This window comes from Rhodnius prolixus, unplaced genomic scaffold, assembly GCF_049639745.1.
Source record: "Rhodnius prolixus isolate KJV_2025 unplaced genomic scaffold, Rpr scaffold_1, whole genome shotgun sequence".
NCBI lineage: Eukaryota > Metazoa > Arthropoda > Insecta > Hemiptera > Reduviidae > Rhodnius > Rhodnius prolixus.
Genome location: NW_027411581.1, coordinates 47694878 through 47721984, shown reverse-complemented (window position 1 = coordinate 47721984; position 27107 = coordinate 47694878). Strand labels below are relative to the sequence as shown.

The 27107-nt window shown below is 33.5% G+C and overlaps 1 protein-coding gene and 1 long non-coding RNA gene across 2 annotated transcripts; both read right to left on the bottom strand.

Annotated features, from left to right (window-relative positions):
* On the bottom strand, nt 1–24198 carry LOC141461289 (uncharacterized). Its single transcript, XR_012462727.1, has 2 exons — nt 24109–24198; nt 1–317 (listed from the first exon to the last, which is right to left on the bottom strand). It is a non-coding gene; the product is annotated as an uncharacterized lncRNA (long non-coding RNA).
* emc (Basic helix-loop-helix domain-containing extra-macrochaetae) lies at nt 3218–4430 on the bottom strand. Its single transcript, XM_074142195.1, has 2 exons — nt 3926–4430; nt 3218–3691 (listed from the first exon to the last, which is right to left on the bottom strand). Exons 1-2 carry the CDS (start codon nt 4271–4273, stop codon nt 3635–3637), a joined length of 405 nt encoding a protein of 134 aa, XP_073998296.1. The 5' UTR covers nt 4274–4430; the 3' UTR covers nt 3218–3634.
* Nucleotides 24199–27107: the final 2909 nt, after the last annotated feature.

Below are 27107 nucleotides of genomic sequence, written 5' to 3'. Positions count from 1 at the left end.
TGCAATGAATTTTTATTATTTATTAAATCTATAATATCCAAGAATCTTTTGCTTCTATAAATTCCATTTTAATGTAATCACAATTAAATGTTCGGCAGATTTCTAGTCGATACCAAAAGGAGAACCTCTGTTATGGTGGTCATTTCTTTAGTGGTCCTTTCATTTAACTGGTGCAGGTCGTTTTCTTCCAAAATAAACAATGTTTTTGATTCAAAGAAAAATTGCAAAGGATGAGGTTTGCAGTACTTTGTGGCCGTGGAGTAAGGCTAGCTCGGCCTGCCCTTCGATCTGCAAATCTGTCGTTTTGAGCCTCTCATCTGTAACAACGGTTGTCGGTATCAAGAATTAAATGAAAGGTGAAATCTATTGATTCTGTAAATTTTTATATTATTACTATAGTACTACTTTAGCTAATTTTTTTGGTAGGTGGTTTATTAGGGTGGTAGTAGATTTAAAAACTGTATCCAAGTTAATCAAACTCAAAACGTTCCTATTTTATTTCGTTCTCTCCAACTACGAAAGAAGGTATTTTATGTACATAAATATGACGAAATTTCAAGAATGATTGCAAAATTTTAATTAATGAATAAACTCATGAATAGTTGTTGTTCTCATAGATAAGAATAATACATTATAATATTCTCACGAGTCTGCTCACATTTCAAGCAAAAAGAATACTATTATTCATATTTTATTTTGAAGTGATTAACAGCTAAAGCTAGGAAGGTTGCAAAGAGTTGTTGTTGTTCGCTAGTGACGTGGAAATGGGAAAGTAAGAGAAAGTCGGCCAATGAAATGTGGGCCGTCGCCTGGGGCAATGACCAACAAATTTTCCACCATTTTCTTCTGTTTCACTTGGATCAGTCAGTCTTTTTGCTAGTTGCGCTAACAAAATTTAATTAAAATAAAACGTTTGCAAGAGCTTAACTCCTTCACTTAATTGGATGGAAGTTACTCCTTCTTTAAAACCCACTAAAATGAAATTTCTTGCAATCTGAAAAACGTTTTAAATAGGTAGAGTAAGTTTGGAAAAAAATCTTTGATGTAGCTGTCGAGAAAATTTGAAAGCTGAAGATTGAAACTTTTTAGAATTACAACAGGCACTTTTTTTTTATAAAAAGTAAAAAAATAAAATGGATAAATCATTAACAGGTAAAGTGCCGCGTCCCTCTCATGGAGTGCTATACACATTAGTCTTCAATAACTTTAGTGTTCAGGAGTAAGTTCAGAGTAGCCTTCTAGGGTACATCAACAATTATGAGCGTTTAGATACCATTATTACAGGCTTTAACATAACGACTTTTAATAAAATAAAATGTAAAAATAATTTAGAGTATCAGTTCCTGAATATTAATTGTAACCCTTATCAGCCGGAAAGATCTAGTCACGCCTCTATAATATATGCGTCATTCCAAAGAAATGTATCATTAAACAAAAAAAAAGGTTGTAAAATTGCGAATTTTCAAATAATTCAGGTGCGTATTTAAACATATTAAAATTAATACCAAAAAACTCTTAGAAAAACAGTTAATAATTATACTAAGGATTCAATTGGCGAGGAATCGGTCAAATATAAAACAACTAGTATTTTTGCCAACGTTTCGACAAATATATTGTCCTCTTCAGAGCCTGGAGGATCTTGAATCCTTAGTTTAATAATTTACGGTCACGAAGCCTATGCTAATAATTATGATATATGCACTTTGAAAATAAAAAATGAGGTGCCGTTCCTTTTAAAATTTTATTATTCATGAAATCGTATGCGAGCGGAAAGCCCTAATTATTTGATGCGGGTAAACGCTGATTATGTTCAATATTCAGAAGAAATGTTGTAATAAATAGGTTAATACTGATATGGAAATTAAAAAAGTACCAGTACATTTATAATGGATTGAAGTTGTAATGTTTTCTAAAGTTTTTTTTTTTTTTTTTAATTGGTATAATTATATTTTTAGTAATAATAAATCTTGAATGTATATTAGGTTTGTTGATTAACAACACTGATGCAGCGGTGAGAAGGTGAAGTTACCTGTTACTTTCCACCATGTAGGCGTTTGCGGCGTTCCCACGATCCCCCTTATCTGGCAATGTTTTTAGAATCACGATCCAATCATTCTCCAGCCGGTTGGTCGAGGCGAGAGTTCGAGTACTTCTCTCACTCCCATTCCACCGGAAAGCGCTAACTGCAAAGTAGGGGCTAACTCCGTTAGGCGCATCCTGTCTGCCAAGTTATGCAGCCCACTATCACCTATCCTCTCTAAGACTTTTTTTTTAAATTTTTTTCTGAAAAGAAATATAAACAAGAGGGGGCAAGAGGGAGAGTGGAAATGAGTTTTGCCAATCTGACCAATGCAAGCAAAGAGAGAATTCTCAGCTTCTAAAAGTTACGTAAGCAAGTTTGAACACCTGCGTCTTGTGCAACAGAACGTACTCACACATACACTTTCAAACAAACTATACTTTTGACCCACTCTGTATAACTTAAGATCAGAATATAAATCTCTGGTGGGTACGTGTAGGCTGCATCATATTTATTGTAAACATACAATCCACTATACCTACTATATCATTATTTTTTTTTTGCAACGAGAAATAACCTATCATTCATTCTATTACTAAAATATTCTGTCCAAATTTTAATTAAGGATGATTTTCAGTCAATAATACTAATTTGTTTCAATTAACTACGGGTGAAAATGATTAAATTTTCCATTATTTTTGTAAAAGTTGTTTTCTAAATGGAAACACTTGCCTGCAGCCTGAGTGAGAAGAATTTTGAATGAAAATGTGTTCCCCATTTGATCTGGAAGAATGTTCTACAATTTGTACATGTCTTCATAATTTTGCAAATTTATTGTTTGTACTATTGTATTAAAATATTACATGAAAATGAATACAATATTATTACTATTTGGGCCAATAATAAGACAATTATAACCCAATAATACTCTATGCTACTTGCTAACTTCCAATCGCAAAAAAGTTATATAATTTTTTTAGAATTTACATCTCTTTGTAAACATAAACCATTAAGAAGTTTCTACCGGTGGAATTGACAACCTGCAACACGTGCAGCAGACACAAAGGTGTGTACATACTTCCAACTAAAAATAGATAAAACTGATGCATCCCACACGTTACACAAAATAATATAATAATATAAGGCAGAAGCATACTACACAAACACTTCCCAATGTTAAAAAGAAAGCAAAGGGGAAAATATTTAAATACAAATTTATTAGAAAACAAACAAATATTTTTATTGTATTTCTTTTTATAAAAAAAAAAGAAGCTTTTACCAGTGTTTTTCACTAATTTCACCAGAATGACATTCATTAAATTCTGGTGTAAAAAAAATTTATATATTATAAATCCATGAATATACATATATATATATTTACTTTACATTTACTATACACAATTTTGTACATTAAATAAAAAATACAATAGTCTTTTTCTTACAAAAACCCTCCCTACGATGAGTTAAATAATATATGAACAAAATTAAAAAAAAAAAAATCTAACATCACAGACAAAAAATGAGATATATATATAAATATTTATATAGGTACGTATATATATATATGTGTGAAGAACATTTTTTTTTTAGATTCAGAAAAAATGATGATTATCTTCAGCAAGAAACTGGCCTAGTGTCTGGTGGTGAAGGTTTGTCCAATATTGTAGGACTCTGCAAGAAAACAAGATTCATTTTACAAAACATATTTACATGGGGCTTAAAGGACATTTCTTCTAGACACATTTAAATTTAAATATCATTTTATAGCGATAATTATCCAAAAGTTATGCTTATGTTCAATGGTAAGAGTAAACTCTAATAAGTTTCAACAAAGGGAAAAATAATATATTTTGGTCAAATGATTTTGAGCAGAATAATATAATTATATTAACTTTGATTACTTACAGAGGTGGCTTCTTGTGTCGAACAAGACGTAGGTGGAACCAAAGTATTTGGAGCTAAAACACCAAGTGGCTGTCTCAGAGGTGAATTACTTGTGGTTTTTAACGTTGGACCTTCTAAAGCTTCTTGTAGTTCGCAAATATAATCAATTACATACTGAATCACTTCCAGTTTTGACAGGCGTCTATTCTTGGGCATAAATGGTACCAACTCCTTCAATTTGGAGAGATACATTTGTACTTCTTCATTTTCCACATCCTTCCTTGGTCTTGAAACACGACCGCTTCCAGTTGATGAAACACCATTCACACTATTACCGGTACCACTGACCGTACACTGAACCGCTTTCATTTTTTGTTTTTTATTTCCTTTCAACCAAAATTTAATCACAAGAGTTAAGAACTCGTTATTTTATTAAATAACAAGGAAACACTGGCCTCGACAGTCTTAGAAACGGAATTGATCCCCACCTTGTGATACCAGCTCTATATATAGAACACACCCCACTATTCTGGTAGAAGCCCCCACTTGAAGCAGTCTCTACTAGTCAGCCGGCCTCCCCACTTCATTCATGCTCACTAGAAGCCAGCGCTGTCCAAACTTGTCTCCGGCGTTCCCACGTCTATTGTTATTTTTTACAAAACAAACGTTTCTTATGGGAACGCACCTGCACTGATTCCTAAGCGAAAGTTCTCTGTTTCGTACCGCCCTCCCAAATTCCCACATAACATCATTTATTCAAGGTTACACTTAGCCATCCAATATTACAACTTGTGTTTGGGGTAATGCTAAGAGATGATTCTTTTGCCCACTATTGTAAGAAATACCGTACAAAATTTATTTAATATACAATTTAAAAAGTAATTGCAACAAAACATAATATTATAATAAAGAATCTCATAAAACTACAATATTAATTTAGATTTTCTAGAGTGTTTGTATTTAGGTGGCGTGTGGATGAAATGAACTAAGAATTTCGGATCTAAATTCAAGAAATATTGTCCCAGATTCTCAAGGGGAACAAGAGATACTGAAGCAGTGCTCAGGTGTGGAAACATAAAACAAAAATAAGTATGAATACAAATTTATTGTTAGATGAGTAATAAAGTGGAAATGTGAAAGGTTGCCTGATGTCATAGACCCCCTATTCAAATCAGTGCATCCTGAGGAATAGTTTCAATCTAAAGTGATAGGCCTGACAAACTTCTTTCCAAATACATCTTTTTTTGGTCTGCCTAGAAAATTACAGAAGACTAAAAAGTGCCATTTTTACAGCTTCTCTTCCGAATGGCTGATATTCTTCTTAAACTTGGTATTTTTGTTAGATATTTTATATTCTTAAGTATCTTAAGATAAATAAATCAAGTCCTAGATCTGTAAGGTAACATGTCTAATTGATCAATTTTTTCCTAAAATGCTTGTCAAATCGCGTGGTGAGTCTAATTCTATTCTATTTATTATATTTACAACTGTATGCACAATAAAGTGAGCCAAATAGTGCTTGAGCTTCTAATTTCATACTCATGAAAGGAACTATAATCATCAATATCGTCCAGTTTTAAAATTTAATGCTTGAACTAGTGTAGAAATATGTAGATACATTTAAATGAAATATAGAATTTAAATTATCGATATTTTTTCCATTCTGTTTCTTAGAAGGGTAAGATAAAGTAAACAAAGAATTTTGATCTGCGCGACATAGATTCAGCTGCAAAATTGAATTTACATTTTCGTGATAGAGGGGCTGTGTACCATTTTCAGTTCAAGTATTTGAAATACTAAAGTTCGGTTGAAGCTTACCAAAACAAAGTTTGAATTTACTTCAATTACAGTTAAAAGATTGCAGAATGACGAGTTTTATAATTGACGAAAGCATGTCAAAACTGTGGAAAGAAAGAGTCAGATCGTTCCAGGTACTCTCTCTAATCTCTGAATCATTGAGATATTAGACATTACATTCTTACTTCTATCGGGAAGAAGAGATAGGATAAGAAATATAACAGTGAGGAAAGATATAGGTGTAGAACCTTCCATAGACATAATTAAAAGAAACCAACTCCGCTGGTACGGACATCTTATGAGAATGGAGGACAATAGAGTTGCCAAATTAGTATACGAGGCAAGAACAGAAGGGAAAAGACGTCGAGGTCGCCCTAGAAGAACTTGGGAAGAAGAAATACGGGAAAGCCTACAGGAAAAAGGAATAGAATGGCGAAAAGGAAAAGAACTCGCCAGGAACAGGGACGAATGGAAAAGTATATGCAAGACCTCTACACTGTCTAGGCGGTAGAAGAGGACGGATTATGTATGTATGTATGTACATCTATCGGGAGATAGAAAGGTAATGGAAGATGAGTTAGGTATAAAAGTAAACAGTGATGAGGAGAAATGTACCTCCTAAAGTTTCAGATGATAAAAACGAGCTATCTCATATAATTTTTTTTTTTATAAGTATTCTAATGGAATGTTAACAATCGTATACGGAAATAGCGGGGCTGACTCAACGTAAAAAAGGCCCACCACCGCTTCCGTCAACAAAGTACCAAAAAATCTCCCGCCAGCAACTGGTACGTAAGAAATGCCAAGGTTGTATTACCAAATACAGAAAGAATCATTTATGAACAACTTATTAGATTGTTGTTCTGATTTTTCTACTGCATTTGAAGAGTGAATACAATTTGGAAAAACAAGTAATTATGAGTTCTAGACAAAATTATTTCATTTTTGAATGAGTTTCTAATTAAGAAAACTCTGATATCAATTATTTTATATTATTAATTGATAATTTTTTAAAAACATGAAATCTTTTACTATTACAAGCAAGAACAGCGAAATAATTTTTTTTAAAAATAAAAATGAGACCTCTTTGTTCTTGTTGATTGTACTTGAAAGTTCTAAGATATTATCAGATAAAGTGGTTGCAACCATTTTTAGAAAATTAGCCAAAATTAAAAGGTCTATTCAGAGAAGTTGTACTTCGTATTTTTGCGATTCATCACCGAAATAATCGCTAGAATTAATAGTGTTGTAACGTAATATTAAGTTGATCTTCCTGAAGGATTTCTGCTTTGTGAGGGGATTGGTTCAGACGAACCCTCCAATTCGCACTCAATAAACCACAGACCAATTATTTTAATATTTAGATTCCATTGGCAGACCAAAGGCTTAATGAATGAATAACTCAAAAACGAAAGCTCGAGGAGTGAGTTGTATTACGCATGGTGCGTTGAAACTTAATAAAAGTAATACAACTGTAATGGTATATGAAAAAAATATCTGTATGAAGATACATAATTATGTTAACATGCCTAGTATTTGACAATCAGTGCTGCCTCTGAAACCTGGTCAGAAATTGGTTGTGCATTCCGTTTGAAAAAATAGCTTTTTACTGCAATGTCATTTTGCATTAAATACGTTCCACATGTTAAAAGTTAGTAGCGTAAAATTATATAATTAGAATAAAATTTATTATTTGAAATTTGAGATACCCAATTGAGAAAGTATTGTTTTGTATTTTTTGCGGAGTTTCCGATCAGGAAGTGTTAAAGTAGTTGACATAAAATTGCTCGGCGACCCTCCTTACAGTCTCTTATTATCAGTTAAACTCTAGACCAGCTGTGTACTGATATTCTCACAGCTCAGTTCAATTCTACAACAATATACTACGCTAATACACACGGCTACCTCATTGTCAAACTGGAGGCAGGTTGCTTTTTTAGCAGCTGTATATGATTGTCCCTCTGCGGGTTGCTTTATACTATATTACCGCCATATTCGGTTGAACTTTTTTTTTAAAATTACATCCAGGAAAAATATAGTTTTACTGTTTTTTTTTTTTAAAAAAATTTTGTTTTCAATTCCCAGAAGGCTTATCAGGAGCGAAACTTTCTAAAATAGTAGTTTTTAGAAAACGCTGTTTAAGTTTGGTTAGAATTCACATGAGTGTGGCCAGATCTACTGGGTAGAGACCTCTCCCATGTCTTATCCTGTTGCGAGGGTACAGTAAAGAGTGAGGTTCCTAAAATTACAGGGTCTTAAAGCACCCCACGGCAGTGAGCTTACTGTGGCGGCACTGAGATACCAGTAAACGGTGTCTACCCGGGGGAAATTGCAATAAATCCGTGAGCGAGCTTTTAGCATTCTGCATTCTGTCCCATTCTATTGCTTAGCTCCAAAACTGGGAATCCCTATAAGTTCAAATTTTATTTTCGTCTATTTTTAAATATTGATACAAACATCTAAGCCAATGAATTAATAAAAAATGATAATATTATTGTTTTATTATAAATCGCAAGAAACTTAAAAGTAGATCTATAAACGAACCAGATAATTAATAAAAAATGATAATATTATTGTTTTATTATAAATCGCAAGAAACTTAAAAGTAGATCTATAAACGAACCAGATAAGAAAAACGTGATAAACATGAGACTGGTACAATCTTTAAGAAAATTTTTTAAGCACTTCCTTCTTTTTGAATTGTGGCTTTTTTATCGCTTAGTGAAGGATTTCAAATATTAAAAGTTAGGCGCTTCTGAAAATATATAAATATTACAATATGGTTCCTTTAATTTACTGCCGCTGCTATCTTTATTTTCACCTATTCCAATTAAACTTTTCGTAGTTTCCGGTTTGCGAGATGAGCAGTGACGTAAGGTAGAATGTTTACTAAGGTTTAGTAGATGAGATCATGTTTTTCATATTTCGGTGATTTATAATACTTTATCCAAAATAGCCAAATAGACTGACAATAAAGTAATGCACTTTCACTAAGCTAATAATTTTAGATAAATTAAGAAAGTATGATGCAGGAAAACGCCTTTATTTTAAAATAAAATAAGGCTAAAAAATGTAATGACCGACTGAAGTAGGCATCAATGAAGCAATCATATACTAAGGAATTGGCAGATGAGTATAAATAATATGCTGGATGCTGACACAATTTTGTTGATGCTGAAAGAAATGGTCCTTCATCAAGCTGAAGTAATGGCCTCTCCAGCTTCTCTGCGGCCAATTCATTTCATTTACATTTTTCTTTTAAATTCTGTGTTGAATTACAATAATTTTTGGTAACCTTTTTTCTTTCTTTTATTTCATTAATTCTTTTTACACTTAAAAGGGCCACAGAAGAGTTAAAAATGATAATTGTTGTAAGATATGATTATAATTAAATTGTAATAGAACGTTTCGTGTTGAAGTTTCAAAATAAGTATTTAGGTTGGAAGAAATAAAAACTGAGAATATAACGGAATTTAGAAAAGACAAACTTGTCATGTATTATTATGTTCTTAAATAAAAGTAAAGCTTTATTCTAAACCAGTGATGGCGAACCTATGACACGCGAGCTCATTTTTGGTGACACGCATCTTCAAAGATAAAAAATTTCATAATTCAAATATTTGCCTCACATAACGGCCAGAGTCTGAAATGTAAATCATTGATTTTATAATTTTGGTTTTTGTATTTTAAATGGCATTAAACAAATAATTAACTTAAAATAATTATAAATATTCCTATTTTTTTTTAGTCTTTACTTTTGTGATGTGTGACACGCCACGAAAATTATGTTTCGATTTTTCAAAATTTTGACACACCGAGCTCAAAAGGTTCGCCAACACTGGTTCTAAACGGTATATACGGCTAGGATCTTTTGTGCTTTCCTATTATTCGGCAAGATACGACGACAGTTTCTTAATACTTTTTTCATTCCTTAACTATTTCCAATAATAAATTTCCACAAATTTATCTTATAGTTTTTTTTGTCATCGTTTTCAACGGGGGCAGAGTGCTTTTAAAGAAAACGATTTTTTTTTATTGCACTGCACATCACTAAAAAGTGTGCTGTAAGAGGTCCGTCGGAAGCGAAAATCTGAAGGCAGACAAACTCGGGATCTCTCCGTGGGGATCCGGAACACTGTATTGACCAAAACCTTTTCCTTCTGAAAAGAGTTAAACATAACTTTGTAGCGACTAAATCTATGACAATTTCTAAAAATGTTTAGAGATATTTTGGAGTAGATCGCAATGGGGATTTCCCACGCTGTTAACAGAGAAAAAAAAAAAATCACACAAATGTTCTAAAAGTTGAATGTGTAAGAATGGTTAAACACAAACACAATAAAAGTTACCCTTTCTTACCTCTTCATTTATGTAAGATGAAGAAATGAAGTTGGGAATCACCTTCGAAACTTTTTTTTCTGACATTTTATATAAAGACTTAGTTGCATCACCTGCTGCAGGCTGCGTTTCTCTTAGTTTTGCCTTCTGCTAGGGTTTTCCTATGGGAATGTCTAACATATGCTGCTATATGGACCATTATTGTAAAAATGGTCAACAACATATTTTCATAGGCAAGTTCCTTTAATAGTCAGTCATACATCTATAAATTAATATTATTTGACCTTTATAACTGCTGCTGAGGAACTATTTGACTGGACGATTTCGCTGTTTAAAACATTGCAATTTGTGGGAATATGAATGCACTTTTAAGTACACTATACAGTTCTTATTCTACCATTAAGAGTTCTTCTTCTGTTCCACTACAACCTTCCAGAGGGTTTCACTTCTCAAATATTTTCGCCAATTCTGTCCAATAAATCCTCTATCAATTAGAGTCTAACCTGTTGATTTCAACCAGCTCTTCCACAGTACTATCTTAAGATCTTCACTTTTCATTCTGGAAACATTGGGCGGAATGAAGTAAAATTAAAATTTTTAAAAACTGTATTTTTCTTTACGGTATTTTTTAAGCACTGATTTAAACTGAATGCAAAGGAAGTTGTGAATACGTATCGATCGTTCGAATTCCTAGATAACTTAATATACTTTTTATAGGATAGATTTGATTTCACCTGTCTTTTAACCATCTTTATGAAAAGAATATAGTTCATGGTTAGGAAATGAGTGAATTGGCCCTTTAATGTCCAAGCGAATTCATTCCTTGAAGTTAATATTTTGGTAAAAATACAGATTTATATTTATATTCTGTTACTTTGTTTAATGGAGCTGCATATTTCTCAAATTGTTTACTTAAGATTCAGTATTCAGGAATTTGATGAAAAAAACTTCCTTTAAAACTGGTTCACTTTTCGAAATTATTAATGTTATTTAAAATTTATCTAATTCATTAATCTGTAGTACTTGATTTTTAGGTGATTTCCAGAAATCCTTTCGATTTGCATCCGGACGCAGTTATATAATGTACACTTTGAATAATCTAGAAAGATGGAAAGTTGTGGAAACGTTTGACATCAAATATTAGAAATTAATTGTGTCAATCGCTTCAACATTTACAACGTAGGGCTTAACAGATACATACATATTTTTTAAAACAATAATTTTAAATAACAATGATCATATTTTTGACACCGCAACAATAACAATAAACAGTTTTTATAACAGTGGCAGTGTTGCGAAGTATAATCCAGAGAGAAAGTAGACTAGAGGTGTTCTCTTTGTAATTTAACTTCACTATTCATGTTGTTTAATAAACAGCACATTGTGCATTACTCTACGGGTTAGTTCATACTGTGTCGTTAATATTATAACTACCACAGTGATTACTTTTAGGTTTGGTTCATTATGAGACATTTTTTTATAAAAATAAAGAACCATCAAAAAGGTTCAAACAATTATGTATAATTTACGTTCTGTGTATGTTTAATTTTTATTTAAAATAAAATAAAAAGTAAATTAAACCACAGTATCTTAATTTTAGCAATAAAATGTTGAAGTCGAAATTTTTCGTTTACTTTTTAGTTTTTACTGTTTTTATTTATCGAAAAATGGAAAAAAGTATTTTTGAACGAGACAGAAAAATGTCCAGCTCTAAAGACAGCAAACAAATGCTGCTTTTATATAAAATAATTTATTTTATGATTTTGTTTTGGGCGTATCTACATCGAAGTTCATTAATGCAAATCTATCTCCAAAAAGTATTCTCTTGTTATACGGAACACTGACCATCACTAGTGAAGTGTACGAGAGGGAATAATGCAAAAAAATTAAGGAATGGCAGGAAATAAAAACAAATTATATGTAACAAATTCTGCCGATAAAAGTAGTTAATCTTTAATCATTAAACTGTTGACATAATAATAATTTAGGCTAATTAGTAGGGAGAAAAGATTATCTAGAACACATGGTAACAACATTATAACTGCTAGCACAGCCTGTTAAATTAACAAGGCCCTTAACTTCACAGATTAGGGTAGCTGTGTAGGACATACTAGGGGAGAGGTAGGTAGGTCGGACTTCAATAGTCCTGCAGGTCGTAAATCCCTGTCACCACCAAAACCACCAGTCAGACATCATCAATAGGAAAACTAAGCTTTATATACTACATCCCTCCTCGCCTTTCTCAGTTCCTGCTTTTAAATTTGTCAAAATATTTTACTATTTGTTTCTTTAATTGTTTACACACTTCCTCTTGCTTTGCTTTGCTTTTGTTTCTAATTTATTGCATGATAAATTTCTTCTCTTAACTATGAAAGGAAAAAAAGAGAAAGTTGTTCTGAGATAAACTTTGAAGATATCCAGAAGCTATGAAAAAATTTGGTGAGTCTTTTAGACTGTTCCATTTATCAAACCGAATCTCTGAGAGTAAGATCAACTGATAACAGTCGAACACCGTAGCCTACCAGTTAACCATTTGTAGATTAAGAAAAATCTGTAAGGAAACTTGAGTTTGCTTTTTCAAATTAAAACTTAATTTCTGTTAGTGCCTTTAATACTATGTATTTAGAGCGCACAACATGTGTTTCCATTATGACACCATAAAAACTGATAATCCGCTAGGGCAGGGGTGAGCAACTTTTTTAATCAATAGGCCAATTTAAATTTAAATTTTTTTTTGGCGGGCCGCACATAGATTAACTCTTATTAATAATTTACGAAACTTTGTACGAAACGCATCGCGTCCGTATTGCATGTTTGAACAAGTCACCGACAAGTGTGTATCTCGTCACAAAAAAATCGCGCAGACGGGGCGCGTTCGTATTGAATGTTTAAAAACGTCGTCGACAAGTAACTCGCCATAAAAAAATATTTCGTTTTAGTATGTACGACCATTTTATTATAATTAATTTTATAACAATATATTGATGGGAGAAAGTTTTTTTTTTTTTTTTTTTTTTTTTTTTAATTTTATTTGCCATTTACTATCTACAAAACAAACAATGCAATCAGCAAATCCGATGAATGATGCTATGGACGTGATTGGCTGGAGGAGAGAAGCTGCCCACTGGCAACACTCCCGCTTGAGTTGGTTATCAATCCATGAGATGGTCGCGGGGCCAGCAACGCCTCAGCCGCCGTGGGGGGTTGTCCGGAATAGCTATGGAGGCGAGATTTTGGATTAGAGGATTAGAGCATAGAGAAAGAGAGTTATGGAATTTCCGGTATTTAGTTTTAGCTGTTTCAGTCACGTAGGGTATGTTGAGATCTTTAGGAAGAGAAGAGTTTGAAACGTAGAATGGAGCATCTGTAATTTGACGGAGAATTTTTGATTGAAAGGCCTGGATTTTTTGTGAGTTTGAGCGTTTGGTTGAACCCCACAGTTCGAGTCCATAAGTCCACATTGGTTTAAGTATGGTGTTGTATAATAGTCGTTTATGTTCTATTGGAAGTTTCGACCGTCTGCCAATTAGTCTTAGTAACAGTTTATTCCGTTTGTTGAGTTCCAGTCTTTTTAGTTTAGTATGTGGGTTCCATGTTAGTCGTTTGTCGATATACATCCCAAGGTAGCGAACTAAATTTGCAGGAGAAAGAGGTACAGAGTTAAAGCTGACTGGTGGAGAAGTACGGCGTCGCAGAGTAAAAGTGATGTGTTGACACTTCTGAGAGTTAAATTTTAATCGCCATTTTTTGGCCCAAGGTTCAAGTATGTCTAAGTGTGTCTGTAAGTGAGTGGAAGCTGTTACAGGGTCGGAACTGGAAGGATGTCGTCAGCGTAAGTGCATAGTATTGTGTTAGTGTGAGTCGGTATGTCTGCTGTATATACAGTATAGAGAAGAGGACCAAGTATACTACCTTGAGGGACGCCGGCTAGAGCAGGAGAGTAATCAGGAGTGGCAGAGCCACAACTAACCTGAAAGAAACGGTCTGTAAGATAAGATTTCATAATTAAGTAGTAAGTGGAAGGAAGATTTCTCTTTAACTTCCACAACAGCCCCGGATGCCATACCCGATCAAAGGCTTGAGCCACATCAAGGAAGGCCCCGGAGCAATATTGTTTCCGTTCGAGAGAAGAAGAAATGGCGTCCACTACTCTATGGCATTGGTGTATGGGACTGTGTTGTTGACGAAATCCAAACTGATGAGAGGGGATGACATTTGCAGTTTCAAGAATAGGACAGATGCGTTTTAGCAATAATTTTTCCAACAGTTTCCCCATGGTCGGTAACAGACTGATGGGCCGGTATGAGGATGGAAGATGAGATGGGAGAAAGTCGATAAAATAAATTCAATTTTAGAAATGCTTGGCGGGCCGCGTGTTGCTCATCCTTGCGCTAGGGTCTTCTTCAGTTAATACTTTTATTCTTCTTAAATATACTCAATTCGCTAAAGAATATTTTAATATTTTGAATATGTTCAATGAATGTTTTCTCAATAATTTAAGAGCTGCTTCAAATCCTTGACTTCCCATTTTAGATTTTTTTGCTAGAATTTTGAGGATTGCGGAACTTAAATGTTTAAAAGATTAATGTGTTTAAAATTTAAAAAATTATTACTAAAATTAAATAAATTTTGGTTACACTAAATAGAAAAACGCTAATGAAACTAATAGAATTCTAATGAATAATAGATCTTCTCTTTATCTATTGAATATTAAAATGGGAAATACAATTATTGGATGGATATAAGGTAATTTACATGAAAAGGAGGATATAGATTTCTTTATTTTAGATTTAAATGAAATGAAAAATTTCTGTTTTAAATAGAAAAGTTACTAGAAATGGATTTTAGGGGCTTTGGTGTCTTTAAAAAAGGGCTGATACAATATAAACGAGAATATTAGACGCAGTCAGTGATGGACCAAAAAACAATTTCCCCCTCAACTTCAAAAAGATAAGTCTTCATTGGTTCGGTGATCCTATAAGAATGGCTATAGGTAGGTGGTTTAAAAGATAGAATACAAAAGATAAGAGATGGAGAGAGCTTCTGAAAATTAAATGAATGAAGGTTGTACAGAAGGGAATGGTTGCAATAGGATTACGCGAAGGATATTGGTGCGGAAGGAAAAAGGAAATCTCGTGGTATGTGAAAATGGTTCTTCAAAAGCAAAAAAAAAAAAAAATCGTCAAATACAGATCATTAAATTTCATTAGCAATTCAACATTCCCAAACTTCTTAAACTATTCTTTGCTGGTCAGGCAAATTTCTTGAGGCGTTTCCTAATAAATGACACGGAACTCGGAAAGCCTTAATTTCTTACGTTCACCTAATACTAGTATGAGGAATAATAAGTATTACTAAATTTAAAATTCTATTTAATAATCACGTACCAGAAGGTTTATTAAAAATGACTAAGCTATTGTACTTAAACTATTGCTGCTTAATTTGTTTTTTTGACCCAATGTTTAAATTATTTGTGTTTGAAAGTTGTTTTCTTTGTAAACATTGTTAAAAAGAGCGCACTGAAGCACAGATTGGAGGAAAAATCGCTTTATCTAATTATAAGAACCATACTAGCCATCTTTAAGTTCAGACAAATTTAAGTTTTTTAAACTGGAAGCAGGCAAGTCCCATTAATGCTTCATCGATGAAGTTGTTTCGTTCATAAACTTCTAAGTGAACCTCCAGTGCTTTACGAGAATACTTATCTTTCATAAAACAAAATACGTCATTCTTTTATCTACGTCATTTGATTAGCTTTTTGTTCCGGAGAACAAATTCTGCATTTCAAATGAATTAACTGAACAACTGTTTTCGCATTATACTCTTTATGTGAACACATAAAATAAATTTACAATAACTCAATTTAATAATTCTCAACTATTGAAGTTTAATAATATTAAACTAGATATTATCTAGTTATGACAGAACGTCAGGGTGGTTAACTAGTGGAACAAAACCTTGTCCAACACAAGTTGTCGATAAGGAGGATGAAGCACGTGTCTCGTTCCAGGTCTAAGCTGTTTTTATGAAGACTGTAAAGGGTGGCCGTAGGGAATAGTTACTTCGACGAGGTAACGTCTAATTTTTATTTTCCATACTTTAAAGAATGACATTAAACATGTTCTCTTGCAATTAGTTAGATATTTTGACTCAGCTCTTACAAGTGTCAAGTTATTACAAAATAGCTATAAGTACTAAGTATTAAGAACATTGCGATGCTACGATAGCAATCATTTTAAGTGATTATACCGCATACATAGTGAAACTAAATTATGCAGAAATTATAGTTATAAAAAAATGACTTTTGCGTGGACTGTGTTATTGTTCCATAATACACAGGAAGGAAGGGTGCAAATATTGGAAGTTATTTTTTTAAATTAACGCGCGTCAACATCTAAAGTCACTGGTGACTGGAGCTATCGCTCTTCTGGCCTCCGGAAAACCATTCTGACCATGAAGAGCTAGCCTGCTCGAAACTCAGGCTCTCTACTAACTGAGACAGTTACTCACTGACAGAGTAATGCTTATCAAGTTAATATCTATTATTAAAGACTACAAACTCACTAGCAGAAGTGAGTTTTCTTCGAAAAGGTGAAGAAAAAGACAGGAGAGATATTATCTGGAACGATGACAGTTACGTTAAAATGCGAACCATTACCATAATTATTTGAGAGCGCGCAGCTGAGGTAGTTTGGCCATGTAAGTAGAATGGAGTAACGTCGGCTACCAAGGAAGGTTATGGAGGTTAGAATATGTGGCAGGCGTCCCAGAAGAATAAGATTTTTTAAGATACATCTTAAAAGGAACCAATGGACGAGGAATAGAATGGCCACATTCCAACAAATCGGCGCTGGATAGGGTTTGACAGCAATCCTTTAGATAAAGTTCTGCACCACATGGCAGATAAGATCTGGACTAATTTAGGAAAAATAATAAATTATAATTAAATAAAAGTAATTTATTGATAAACTTATTGGAAATTCTTTTGCATTGTTTTAAAGTCAGCACGTCGAGATTAGTGGTAAGAGGATGTACGTCACATAACATTTATTCAACCCTCAACTGGGTTCAAAATCTATATTGTAAAAAAAAAAAAACTAAATCTTGTATGAAAAATATAAAAAGTCTCGAAGGCGCGGCTTTTTTCTATCAACATTGAATCAATCATGAAGATTCATCAATCCACAAATTAGGTGATTCAAGAAATCAACAACCTTCTTAGAAGAGCAGCTCTAAAGATCTAACTGAGTAGCTTAAGTATTTTCATTTATGAGTTTTCAATTAAGAATGATGAGTTAATAAAAATAGTAACACTTAAATTACAAATGATTTGGGTATTTCCGGCTAGTTTCATAAATTACAGTTGTAGACAGATAGGGGAAGAACTGTCCCCTTAATCAAGACTTCATTTCGAGTCCATTAGTGGATACAGACGCTATTCTGACCTAAATTTTATAATACAAACTCTCTCGTTAGATATTGTTAACCAATCCAATAGAATGGCAGGAGGAATTCTTAAGCTAAAATTAACAATTGAGATATTTAATGACTTTAACTTAGAAATTTTCAAGTAATTGTTTCCAGGTTCGTTCAACTCTACCATATTGTTGAAATAAAATGCAGGACGTATGCAGGAGGGTAACAATGGGGCGTCATGTTTGAAGTGATTCGAATGTTAGGGGTTAATCCTCAAATCCCAAACATTCTGTCCAGGTGTGGAGCACTTGTTTCGCCAATGTAGGCTGCACATCTGGGTTTTCTCTGATATAAGCAATAAACTGGGGTTTTTAAACTAATTGCATACACATTTTCTCCGCTCCAGAGAATTTTTCTCTTTAAGAGAATGAATGGATTTTGCAGGTTTTCTGAAAGCTTATGTTGTCTAGGACTCTTGATCATCTAACCTTCATGGTACCCACATTAACTTTGGATTAAACGGAAAGAACTGTAACAACAGATAAAAATCTTCTTTCCACATTTATAGGAAGCGATCGGAATTATTAATATCTTTAAAAAGACAATTTATTCATTCAATGTTGTTAAAACCAGTTTGGATATATCTAAAGCACCCATCCCTCTCCGGAACAGTGATCTTTTTACAAACCTCAAGTTCCTCGCCAAATTCTGATCTCTTACTCTTCTCCTCTAGTCCACCTCCTTCCGCGTTCACTTCATTTGATCAGCCAGCACAATGCTTGAAAGAGCGGAATCCGCAGTAAGTGAACGGAAAGTGTTTTATATTTTTCACTTCTATATCCGGAACAATTCACCTCAAGAAAATGGTTAGGAACGTGCAATGAGATTGAGATAATCTATTTTTTATTTTTATAACCATCAGGACATTCGTGTATAATAAAATATTTAAGAACTGTACAAAGGTGGATCAGTCTAAGAATGGAAGATATAACTTATGAAAGAAGCGTCATAACTAAATACGAAGATAGTACAAACTTCCAAAGGCTGAGATTTTTAAAGAAATTATTTCGATAATCTTGGGTTTGAAAACTGATTCAGTTTCCACTCATTTTCCAATGCATTAGCAATAATTCATTTCAAATATTATTATTAAAGAAAAAAAAGAGTTTGAACGGAAGTAATTGCTAACCCAATATTAAAGTGTATTGCCTAAGATAACTTCAACACTAAGTTATACATTTTGAAAAATAATTGATAAAAATGTCGAAAAAATGCCTGAATTCTTATGCCAGAGCCCACTTTATTGCTCAGATAAAAAACTATACCTTGAGAAACTACTAATGGGGACTTGAATAACAAGTGCTTAAAAAAGGGCTAACAAGCTAACATACTCTATGGGGGAAAAACATACTAAACAGTAATCAGCTCGTACACAACGCTACTGAAACGCCAAGATCTGAAGACGGCCCTCGAACCATGGGATCAGCCAAGTCACCTTATACATAGTCTGCAATCTTTAAAAACTTGAATTCTTTGTTGAATAACCAATTATTCCCAGTTATTTTTTTTTGAAAAATAAAAAATCATTCTTCACGACCTGAAGATACCATTCTGCAAAGACTTCATTTGACATGCTCACCACAATCATTCTTAGCTTTTTGGTCATCATGACTCTAATTTAGCCTCACTACAACCGATGTTGCGGGGTAGTCCCGCAATTTCTAATTCCAATTGGAAACCCATCGTTGATGATCATTCTTACAACTAATTGTAAATCTAAAAATATAAAGAAAAAGAAAACATTCTAAAATTTCTGATATCGCTATCCAAAAAAAGTAATTTTTAAATAATCTTTCCATTTAAAATTTTCGTTTGATTATTACCAAAGAAAATGTCCCAGAATCATTAATGTTATCGCACAAGGTTTACAACTTTATAGTTAAGATAAGAAAAAAAATGAGATTATAAAGGAATAAACAATGCCTTCACTGATGTAAACAAAATATGACGTTTGGTAGATAAATACATAGTAAATGTCTTTTATAGATGTCAAAGTTACTTCTGTGATAACCAGTAAACGACAAGTGTTGCTTAAGTAGTCGCAAAAAGCGTCTCAATTCGCTAAACAAAAACCAGATCGTTTATAAAGGTTTCATTTTGGCATAAACTCTACAACAAATAAATCATTTCCCTTTGGTTTTTCTAATTTAACAGATTCAGATTATTTGGTTTCCTACTTTCATTATATTATTATTGAAATATTAAATGGGTACATTATTTCAAACCAATAACACGCAATTAAAATATTTTTACTTTCTCTCTCTGGAAAACGAAATTATGGTCGCCGTTTTGAAAAAGTTCATTGAAAAACTTCGTGAATGCATTTTTATAAAACTTTTTTGCACTTTTGATTGAGAAATATCAAATAAGTGATTGAAAAAACACCTTCTAAAAAAATAGAAATGACATTCCTCTTTAAGTTAGTAGTAATGTAAGGTGGTGGAAGAGTAACAGTGAAATCTTCGTTTTTGTCTATTTCTGTACGCTTCCTATGAACGGGTTCAAATTTTTCAACTATCACTTGAGTCTGATTCATTAAATTGAATTTTTAATTTATTGAATAATTTAAATTTCAATTAGAAATTAATTGGCGATTTTTATAAAGTTTAGTAGATAATATAAATGCAGACAACGAAATATTTACAATAAAAATGACTATTGACAGTACCGATTAACCTTCTTCAACCCTCTTGGAGAGATATGAATATGCTCTAATTATTCAACATTCGAGATTAATTCGTAGATTTAAAGATTCTCTTCCGATTCTTAACTTGTTTCGTCGCTAATCTCGAAAGGAATAAACATTGCAGGAAAGCAAATGTTTTGTAACAAATATAATAAGTACTAAAGTTAATTTTAAGTAAAGAGATTTAGCTGTGTGATAGTGCATTGGACTACTGCGCAGAGATGCCGTACCCATCCTGCCTTTATATTTTGTTCTACGAAAAGCTTCTTTCAGCTCGAGTTGTCTGTAACGAAAGAACACTATCCGAAGGCCAGCCTTATACTTAAAAAAGGCTTCAGGCTCCATTGGCCTCAGATGTTAACCCATCTAAAATTCAGTTCATCGATTCTTAAAAATCAAGAGTTGCACATTTTCCAACATTTTGAACGAAAAAGTTTCTCATCCTGTAAACCTAAAGCTGACATGTTCTTGGTGAGTTCCCAGAGAGTCAGATGTATTCTAAGGAGGTAGACCTCGCTCCAGATGTGAGGGTAATAGAAGGCGGGTCTCAACAGGAATATGGCAAGTGAACAGCACCTGCGACACTATGTACTGGCCAGCTTTTCGGTTATAAAATACAGATGAACAGTTTTGGAAAGTACTATATACAACTGTTTCGAATAAATAAGAATAAGTAAATATAAAAAGAGGTTTCAAGAATTGAGAACTAATGGTGGAATCTAGCTCAAGATTTTCTTCTCTAGGAACTTGAATTTTTTGAGATACTAATTTTCAATTACGATAAAAGCAGTTTTTCCCTAAGTGGCAGCAAACATGAAGTTATAGGGAGTGAGGAAAGTGAGTGCAAAGAATTCTGAATAAAAAATTAATTTATCAGTTGTGGTCTGTCCACTATCTCGCCGTGAGATAAAGACAGGCCCTGAGAATTGACCATTGTGATCAAAACAGGATGGAACACATCCTGAATTACTAATCAGCAGATAACTCAATTAACTTTCAATATACTACATACAATGTGTTTGTTCAATGATTTTTTTTTTCTCAACAATGATTCTGCAAGTATTATGATACCACGACTTTTTGAGTCGCAGCACTATCAGTATTTCTTAGGCACAAAATCAAATATGTCTAAGAAATAAAAAGTTACGATTCTGAGGCCTAGTACGTAGTTTTAGAAAAAAATTGTAAATGCTTCTTATTTTAATCTTCTATGGATTCTAGATTTTATTAGTTTCACATATTAGTTGAAAGCAATCTAATTCTGAGTAGCACCAATTGTAGGTTATACATGTGGAAGAAGTAAGAGCTTTAAAGATAAGATCATGTTTTTAACTAAAACGTCAATATCGATTGATTTTAGTGAGATCTTGTACTATTTTGAAGCAAGTAAAAATGAAAATGATGATCTTAACACAAATTTGCTGCAATAAGTTTTGGAATTCTTATTTTGTAATACATATAATTGTTAAGGACTTTTTCATTGGTTATTGAGGAGTGGCCATAAATTGAAACAAATTGATAATGAAGATGATCTAGTTGTGCAAATCTATTATACAATCTATTTCCTAATCAAGCTAAACATATCTTTCAACTATTCTCTAAAGCAGGGGGGTGTCAAACTCAAAACACGAGCCATTTCACATTTACAAATTTAATAGAGAAAAACTAAAAATTGTTGTTTTCTAAGACTTAAAGGGGACTGATCGTCTTTATGGTGGCAAAAAAAAAAAAAGGATCTGCTAAGCCAAGGATCATAATGAATTCTACGAAAAAAAAGGAAGAAGTCCTGCCAAACATATTGGCTGTTACTTGTAAACGTAGAAAAGTTACTGGTGTAGTAGCTAAAATTTGGGACTATACATTTACCACCAGTAGGCCTCCAGTGTGGTCTCCAGATCTCCAGTTCTCATTCGAGAATATTCTTGTTGATTACTCTCGATCCTAAACTACTCGAGAAAAAACTGGCACTACAAGAAAGAAAACATTTCAGGCATAAAATTTTCACAGATCATTTTCATTAACCTAATCAGTGGTTAATTTAAATTTGGAGCAAAATTATAGCAAATAAAGACGACGTTTTGATATAAAAGTCTTCTTGGTAAATGATCATGACTTTATATAATAAAATAATCAATCTTTCTTCTTCTTGCTTCTCGCTTGGCTTTACAACCCATTAATGGGCCTTGGCCTCCTCGATCCGCTTCCGCCAGTCCTCTCTATTTAATGAGGGCAGCCTTCCAATTGCGGGTGTTCAGCATGTTGTTGCAGTCCTCGCTAACACCATCAACCCACCGTAACCTAAGGGCGTCCAACTCTTCTTGTGCGCTGCACATTTTACTCTATTAACTTCCTGAGCATCTCGTTATCCGCCATTCTCAGTACATGGCCTGCCAAACGCAACCAACTTAATTTTACCACTTTAATGATTTCCGAGGCCTGGAATAGGAGTTCAGTTCTGCATTAGATCGCCTTCTCCAGGTTTTCCTCTCTGTACTAGGTCCATATATTCGCCGAAGAATCTTTCTTTAAAAACTTAATAACAGTTTTTCATTGGCTTTCGTTATTACCAGGCTTCTGATCCGAGAGTGAGAACAGGCCAAATGAGGGTTTTGTAGAGGGTTATTTTCGTATTCCAAGATACAGATTAGCTCTTTATGTGTCGCCCGATCACGAAAGAACATTTGTTTGCCTAGGCCACTCTCTTCTTTACCTCTACATCGGTATCTATAGTGATGGTGCCTAAGTAGGAAAAGGAGTTCACTTTTTCAATACTAAAGCCTCCTATATTCAAACGATCAGTAAGCTCTTCTGGTCCTCCAGCATATATTTAGTTTTTGCCTCGTTCACTTCCAATCCCACCTTCTCAGCCACTCTGACCAGGTTAAGGAACGCGGTATCCATTTCACGGAAGGACCATCCTATGATATCGACACCAAACTCTGCGTCGACTTGCAAAATATTGTGCCTGATCACTGAACGCCGGCTTTGCGTATCACATGCTCCAGAATCAGGTTGAAAAGTTGGTAAGATAGTGCATCTCCTTGCCGAAACCCTTGTTGGCACTAAATTCAGGAGAGATATTCCCTTGTACGCGCCCTTTGCATCGAACATCCCCCGTAATCAATCTTTGTCTAGGTATTATATAATCTCTGGGTAATCGTATGAAAAAGTAGAATTTGAACTCCCACTGAGTCAAGAGAATGTCGAACGCCTCGAGGAAAGTTTTGCCCCAGGTTACCGTCTCAAGTCGCTAAAGATCCCATATACCTCTTTCTTGAGGCGCCTCAGAAGAGACTAACACAGGCCGCCAAACCACAGTCCACACCATCTTAAAATAGAAAAGTTGTGTTCACCAACTATGGTTACTTTAATTTTAATTCAATTTCCGTGAACTAAAGAACTTATTTCAAATAATTATTATAATATTTTAAACTTCTGTTTCTTAATTTCAGTCCTCCGCCAGTTCTGATTACAGATTTTATTTCTTTCAATCATTTTCTATTTGCCTAAAATTTGTTACCTAACTTTATATTTCTTTAAAGTTAATCAATTAAATTATTTTTTAATGAAATCTGTAGTCTCCAATGGAGGCTTTTCAAAATGAAAGTTGGATGGGCAATAGAAAAGGATCTACTTGGCCTCATTGGTCAGGATGGCATTTAAAGGTTAGACAAATGAAAAATCACAATAAACATAAAATGCAATTTGATATCAATATCATTTGACAAATATACCCGTATATGAAAAATTAAAACTAAAGTTAGACAGGTGAACAGCAAACACCATGCGTCAGGCAGATGTACTGGGAAGTAAGGTGGTCGGAAGGCCACATCAGGTGTACCAGAGGGCGGGTATTTTGGGGTGATATAGAAGCAACATCCTTACGGATATGTATATATGTACATACCAATAAGCCGGACATCTGGACTTCTTCCAGACGTTAGCAAAGGCTGGAAAAAATGAAGCATCTGTCTACGCGCGACACCTGGAGAGTACTGGCGATCAGTGTGCAGAGAGGACATCGCGATGTTACGTAGCGTGCAGGGTGGGCAAGCATTTGAAAAAGTATGAGGCAGCATATGAACTTCCGCTAAAAATGGTTACGTGTATTAATAATAATATTTGCCAAACTTCCCTTAAAATTGTATATTAACTAACTAGTATCTCCAGCGATCTAGTTATTAATGTAAATTATAGCAACATATGTGGGAATTGGGTATTAGCGCTATTTTTATGTTTTCATATTATTTGTTATTGGATCAAAATATTGGTCAGTCTTGTCTTCAAGAAGCTGATGTTTATCAACAATCGACTGAAACATTGCTACCAAACATCTTCCTGAAGGGTATAAACAAATCAAACCAAACTTCCACTCATATGTTACTGTGGTTCCAGTAATATTTACTGTTTATTTCATTGTATAAATATGTTTGAACCCTTAAAGTTAAACTTTGCAACCCACACATGCTGCAGAGGGAGCCCTTCTTAGAAAAAAGGACAAGACATGTGTCCAAGTTGTAATTATAGCGACATTCGTGTACCAGAATTTAGACAACACTTGCAGGGAAATACTTTAGCACACACTAAGTATTGGTTAAATTTCAAAATGGTGGCAATGTTTATAAGATCTTTTATATAGTTTCAGACAAGCAATAATAGACACATTGTAAAAGACAACCAGATGGGCATATTGGCCTGTTATCCACTTGTATCTTGGAAATTTGCTCAATCCAGAAATACATACTTGTCGCGGTCTTTGTAATTCTATTGAAATTTAAATGGGTTATGGAATTGACACTTTTAAACAATTACATGTTTTCCAAAAATATATCGTTAATATTCTTTACATACATGAAAGTAACCAATGATCACCAGACAAATGTTAATGTTACAAACAGGACTGACGATTTTCCATTCAGGTACATCCCTTCTCTTGAAAAATAATAATAAAGTAAAGTAATGCCTATTTTTTCAGACGGGCTTTACCAAATTAGGTGTAGCTGGAGGCTACTTGCAAACATAAATTTCTCATATTAACCTCTTAATAAAATCTAAGGTCTAGACCGGGAATCGAACCCTGTACTACAATATATTTTAGCTTTGCAGGCCTCATTGCCATTGTTTATGGCTAGTTGAATACTTCTACCAATTAATATTATATTTTTTAATAAACACATCAATGATTAAGCACATATCTGAAGTTGAGCCACATAGGATTATGGATACCATCTTCTGTTCTGACGATCCATGTTTAAGCAATCCAAATCTAGAAAATTGGTTCTTAATAGAATATAACAGTAGAATAATCTATTGAAATTAAATTACCATTAGTATGTTTTGGAACAATGATACCTAAGAGAAATTAAGAATCACAATTTTTGGGATTAAAGCAATTAGCATAGGAAAAGTACCAGTATATCGAGACAGCTTCTTCCCTCAGAGTGCTCGAGTTCACATCTGCAAGCGTTAGTAAGTGCAGTGTCTGTGTTAATCAGTATTATCTATAACATAGACACACAAAAGAAAGAAAATTTCTAAAAGAGAAAACACAAGGTCCTGAAGACGAAAAAATGAATCTAGTCGAAACTTCCTATTTTGTGCGCCAAATTTCTTAGGCACTAAGATCACATCTGTAACTTCTTTATAAAAATACCAACTGGTTTTTTGAACTTGCCAACCAATAATACTTTTGTTCCAGAATAAACATACAACCCTCAAAAGAATAATTTTATATCATTGTAGATTTTCCTACCTACGTGAGACACCTGAAACTTTAGCAAAGATTAATTGTTTAATGTTATTTGTTCAGTCTAACTGAATGATTTACGGAAAATGGAAATTCTGGTCAAGCTTCTGGTTTCATGGTCAAGACTTGAGCATTTCTTTCAACTCTGACAGCGCTAACGATGAGCTTCCTACATGTTGGGTGCAGTAAATGTATATATAAATAATATTTACCATATTAATTTCTTTTTTTTCACAGGAAAGTCGGATGGACTTTGACGGATCCTCCTGGGCCATTCTAAATGAATAACGTCAGAATTTTCTTCACCCTTAATTTCCAATTCTGCTTCCTGCACTACCCGCTTGCCTCATGCTTATAATCTTTTTAATTTCGGACAAGTTTTATTGTTTCGTAAAAACGAAAACGAGTAATTATTACTAAAGTATAGATGTTAAAATATAAGAGGCGAAATATAGAACATAATCGGCATTGTGAAGAATAAAAGACCATCTGCACTAACTGAATGACCAAATGCCCCAAGCAGGGAGTGAAGCACATGGTCTTCTTCACAGTTGCAACACCTCCTGCTTGACAGAATGCCAAGTCGAGTGCTAACATCAAATTGTTGATAAAGAATAATTTTATTTTATTATCAGAATCATTTAATGTTTGGAAAAATAAAAAAATAACAAACCTGGGTATTCAAAGATGGAGTGGACAGTTCAAACAAACGTATTATTTTAACCCAAACAATTAAAATCAAAGAAAGGTGGAGAATTTTTGGTTTGAACTCAAGTGACCAGAAAAGTGATATTCAAAAATTCTAAATCACTTTCCTAAAACTTCGAAATATGTAAATATTAGAAACAATGAACTTGAAGAAATTAGATTTTTTGAGAGAATTAGGTTCTAAAACTAGAAGCAATTATTATTTATTTTCATTGAACAATGGCTGAACCAAAATTTTAACTCTTTTAGCGTGATTTGATTGATAGAATTCTATCAATTGTTCTTATTTTACCGATGATATTTGAATTGGAAGCTTTGAGATCAAAGAAACTTTGAGAAAAAAAAAATTCTATTGGCAGAGGACTCGCCGGCAAGATGTGTGGGGAGAAATGGAACTGATCATGCATGAACAGGAGATGGCAAACGTTAAATACATAAACCCATGACCTAAA

What these genes read in the sequence shown, in the direction of transcription:
- emc (XM_074142195.1), bottom strand. Translation starts at nt 4,273, where the DNA reads ATGAAAGCGGTTCAGTGTACGGTCAGTGGTACCGGTAATAGTGTGAAT. An exon ending in CGACACAAGAAGCCACCTCT is followed by an intron (nt 3,692 to 3,925) that starts GTAAGTAATCAA and finishes GTTTTCTTGCAG; the next exon opens with AGTCCTACAATATTGGACAA.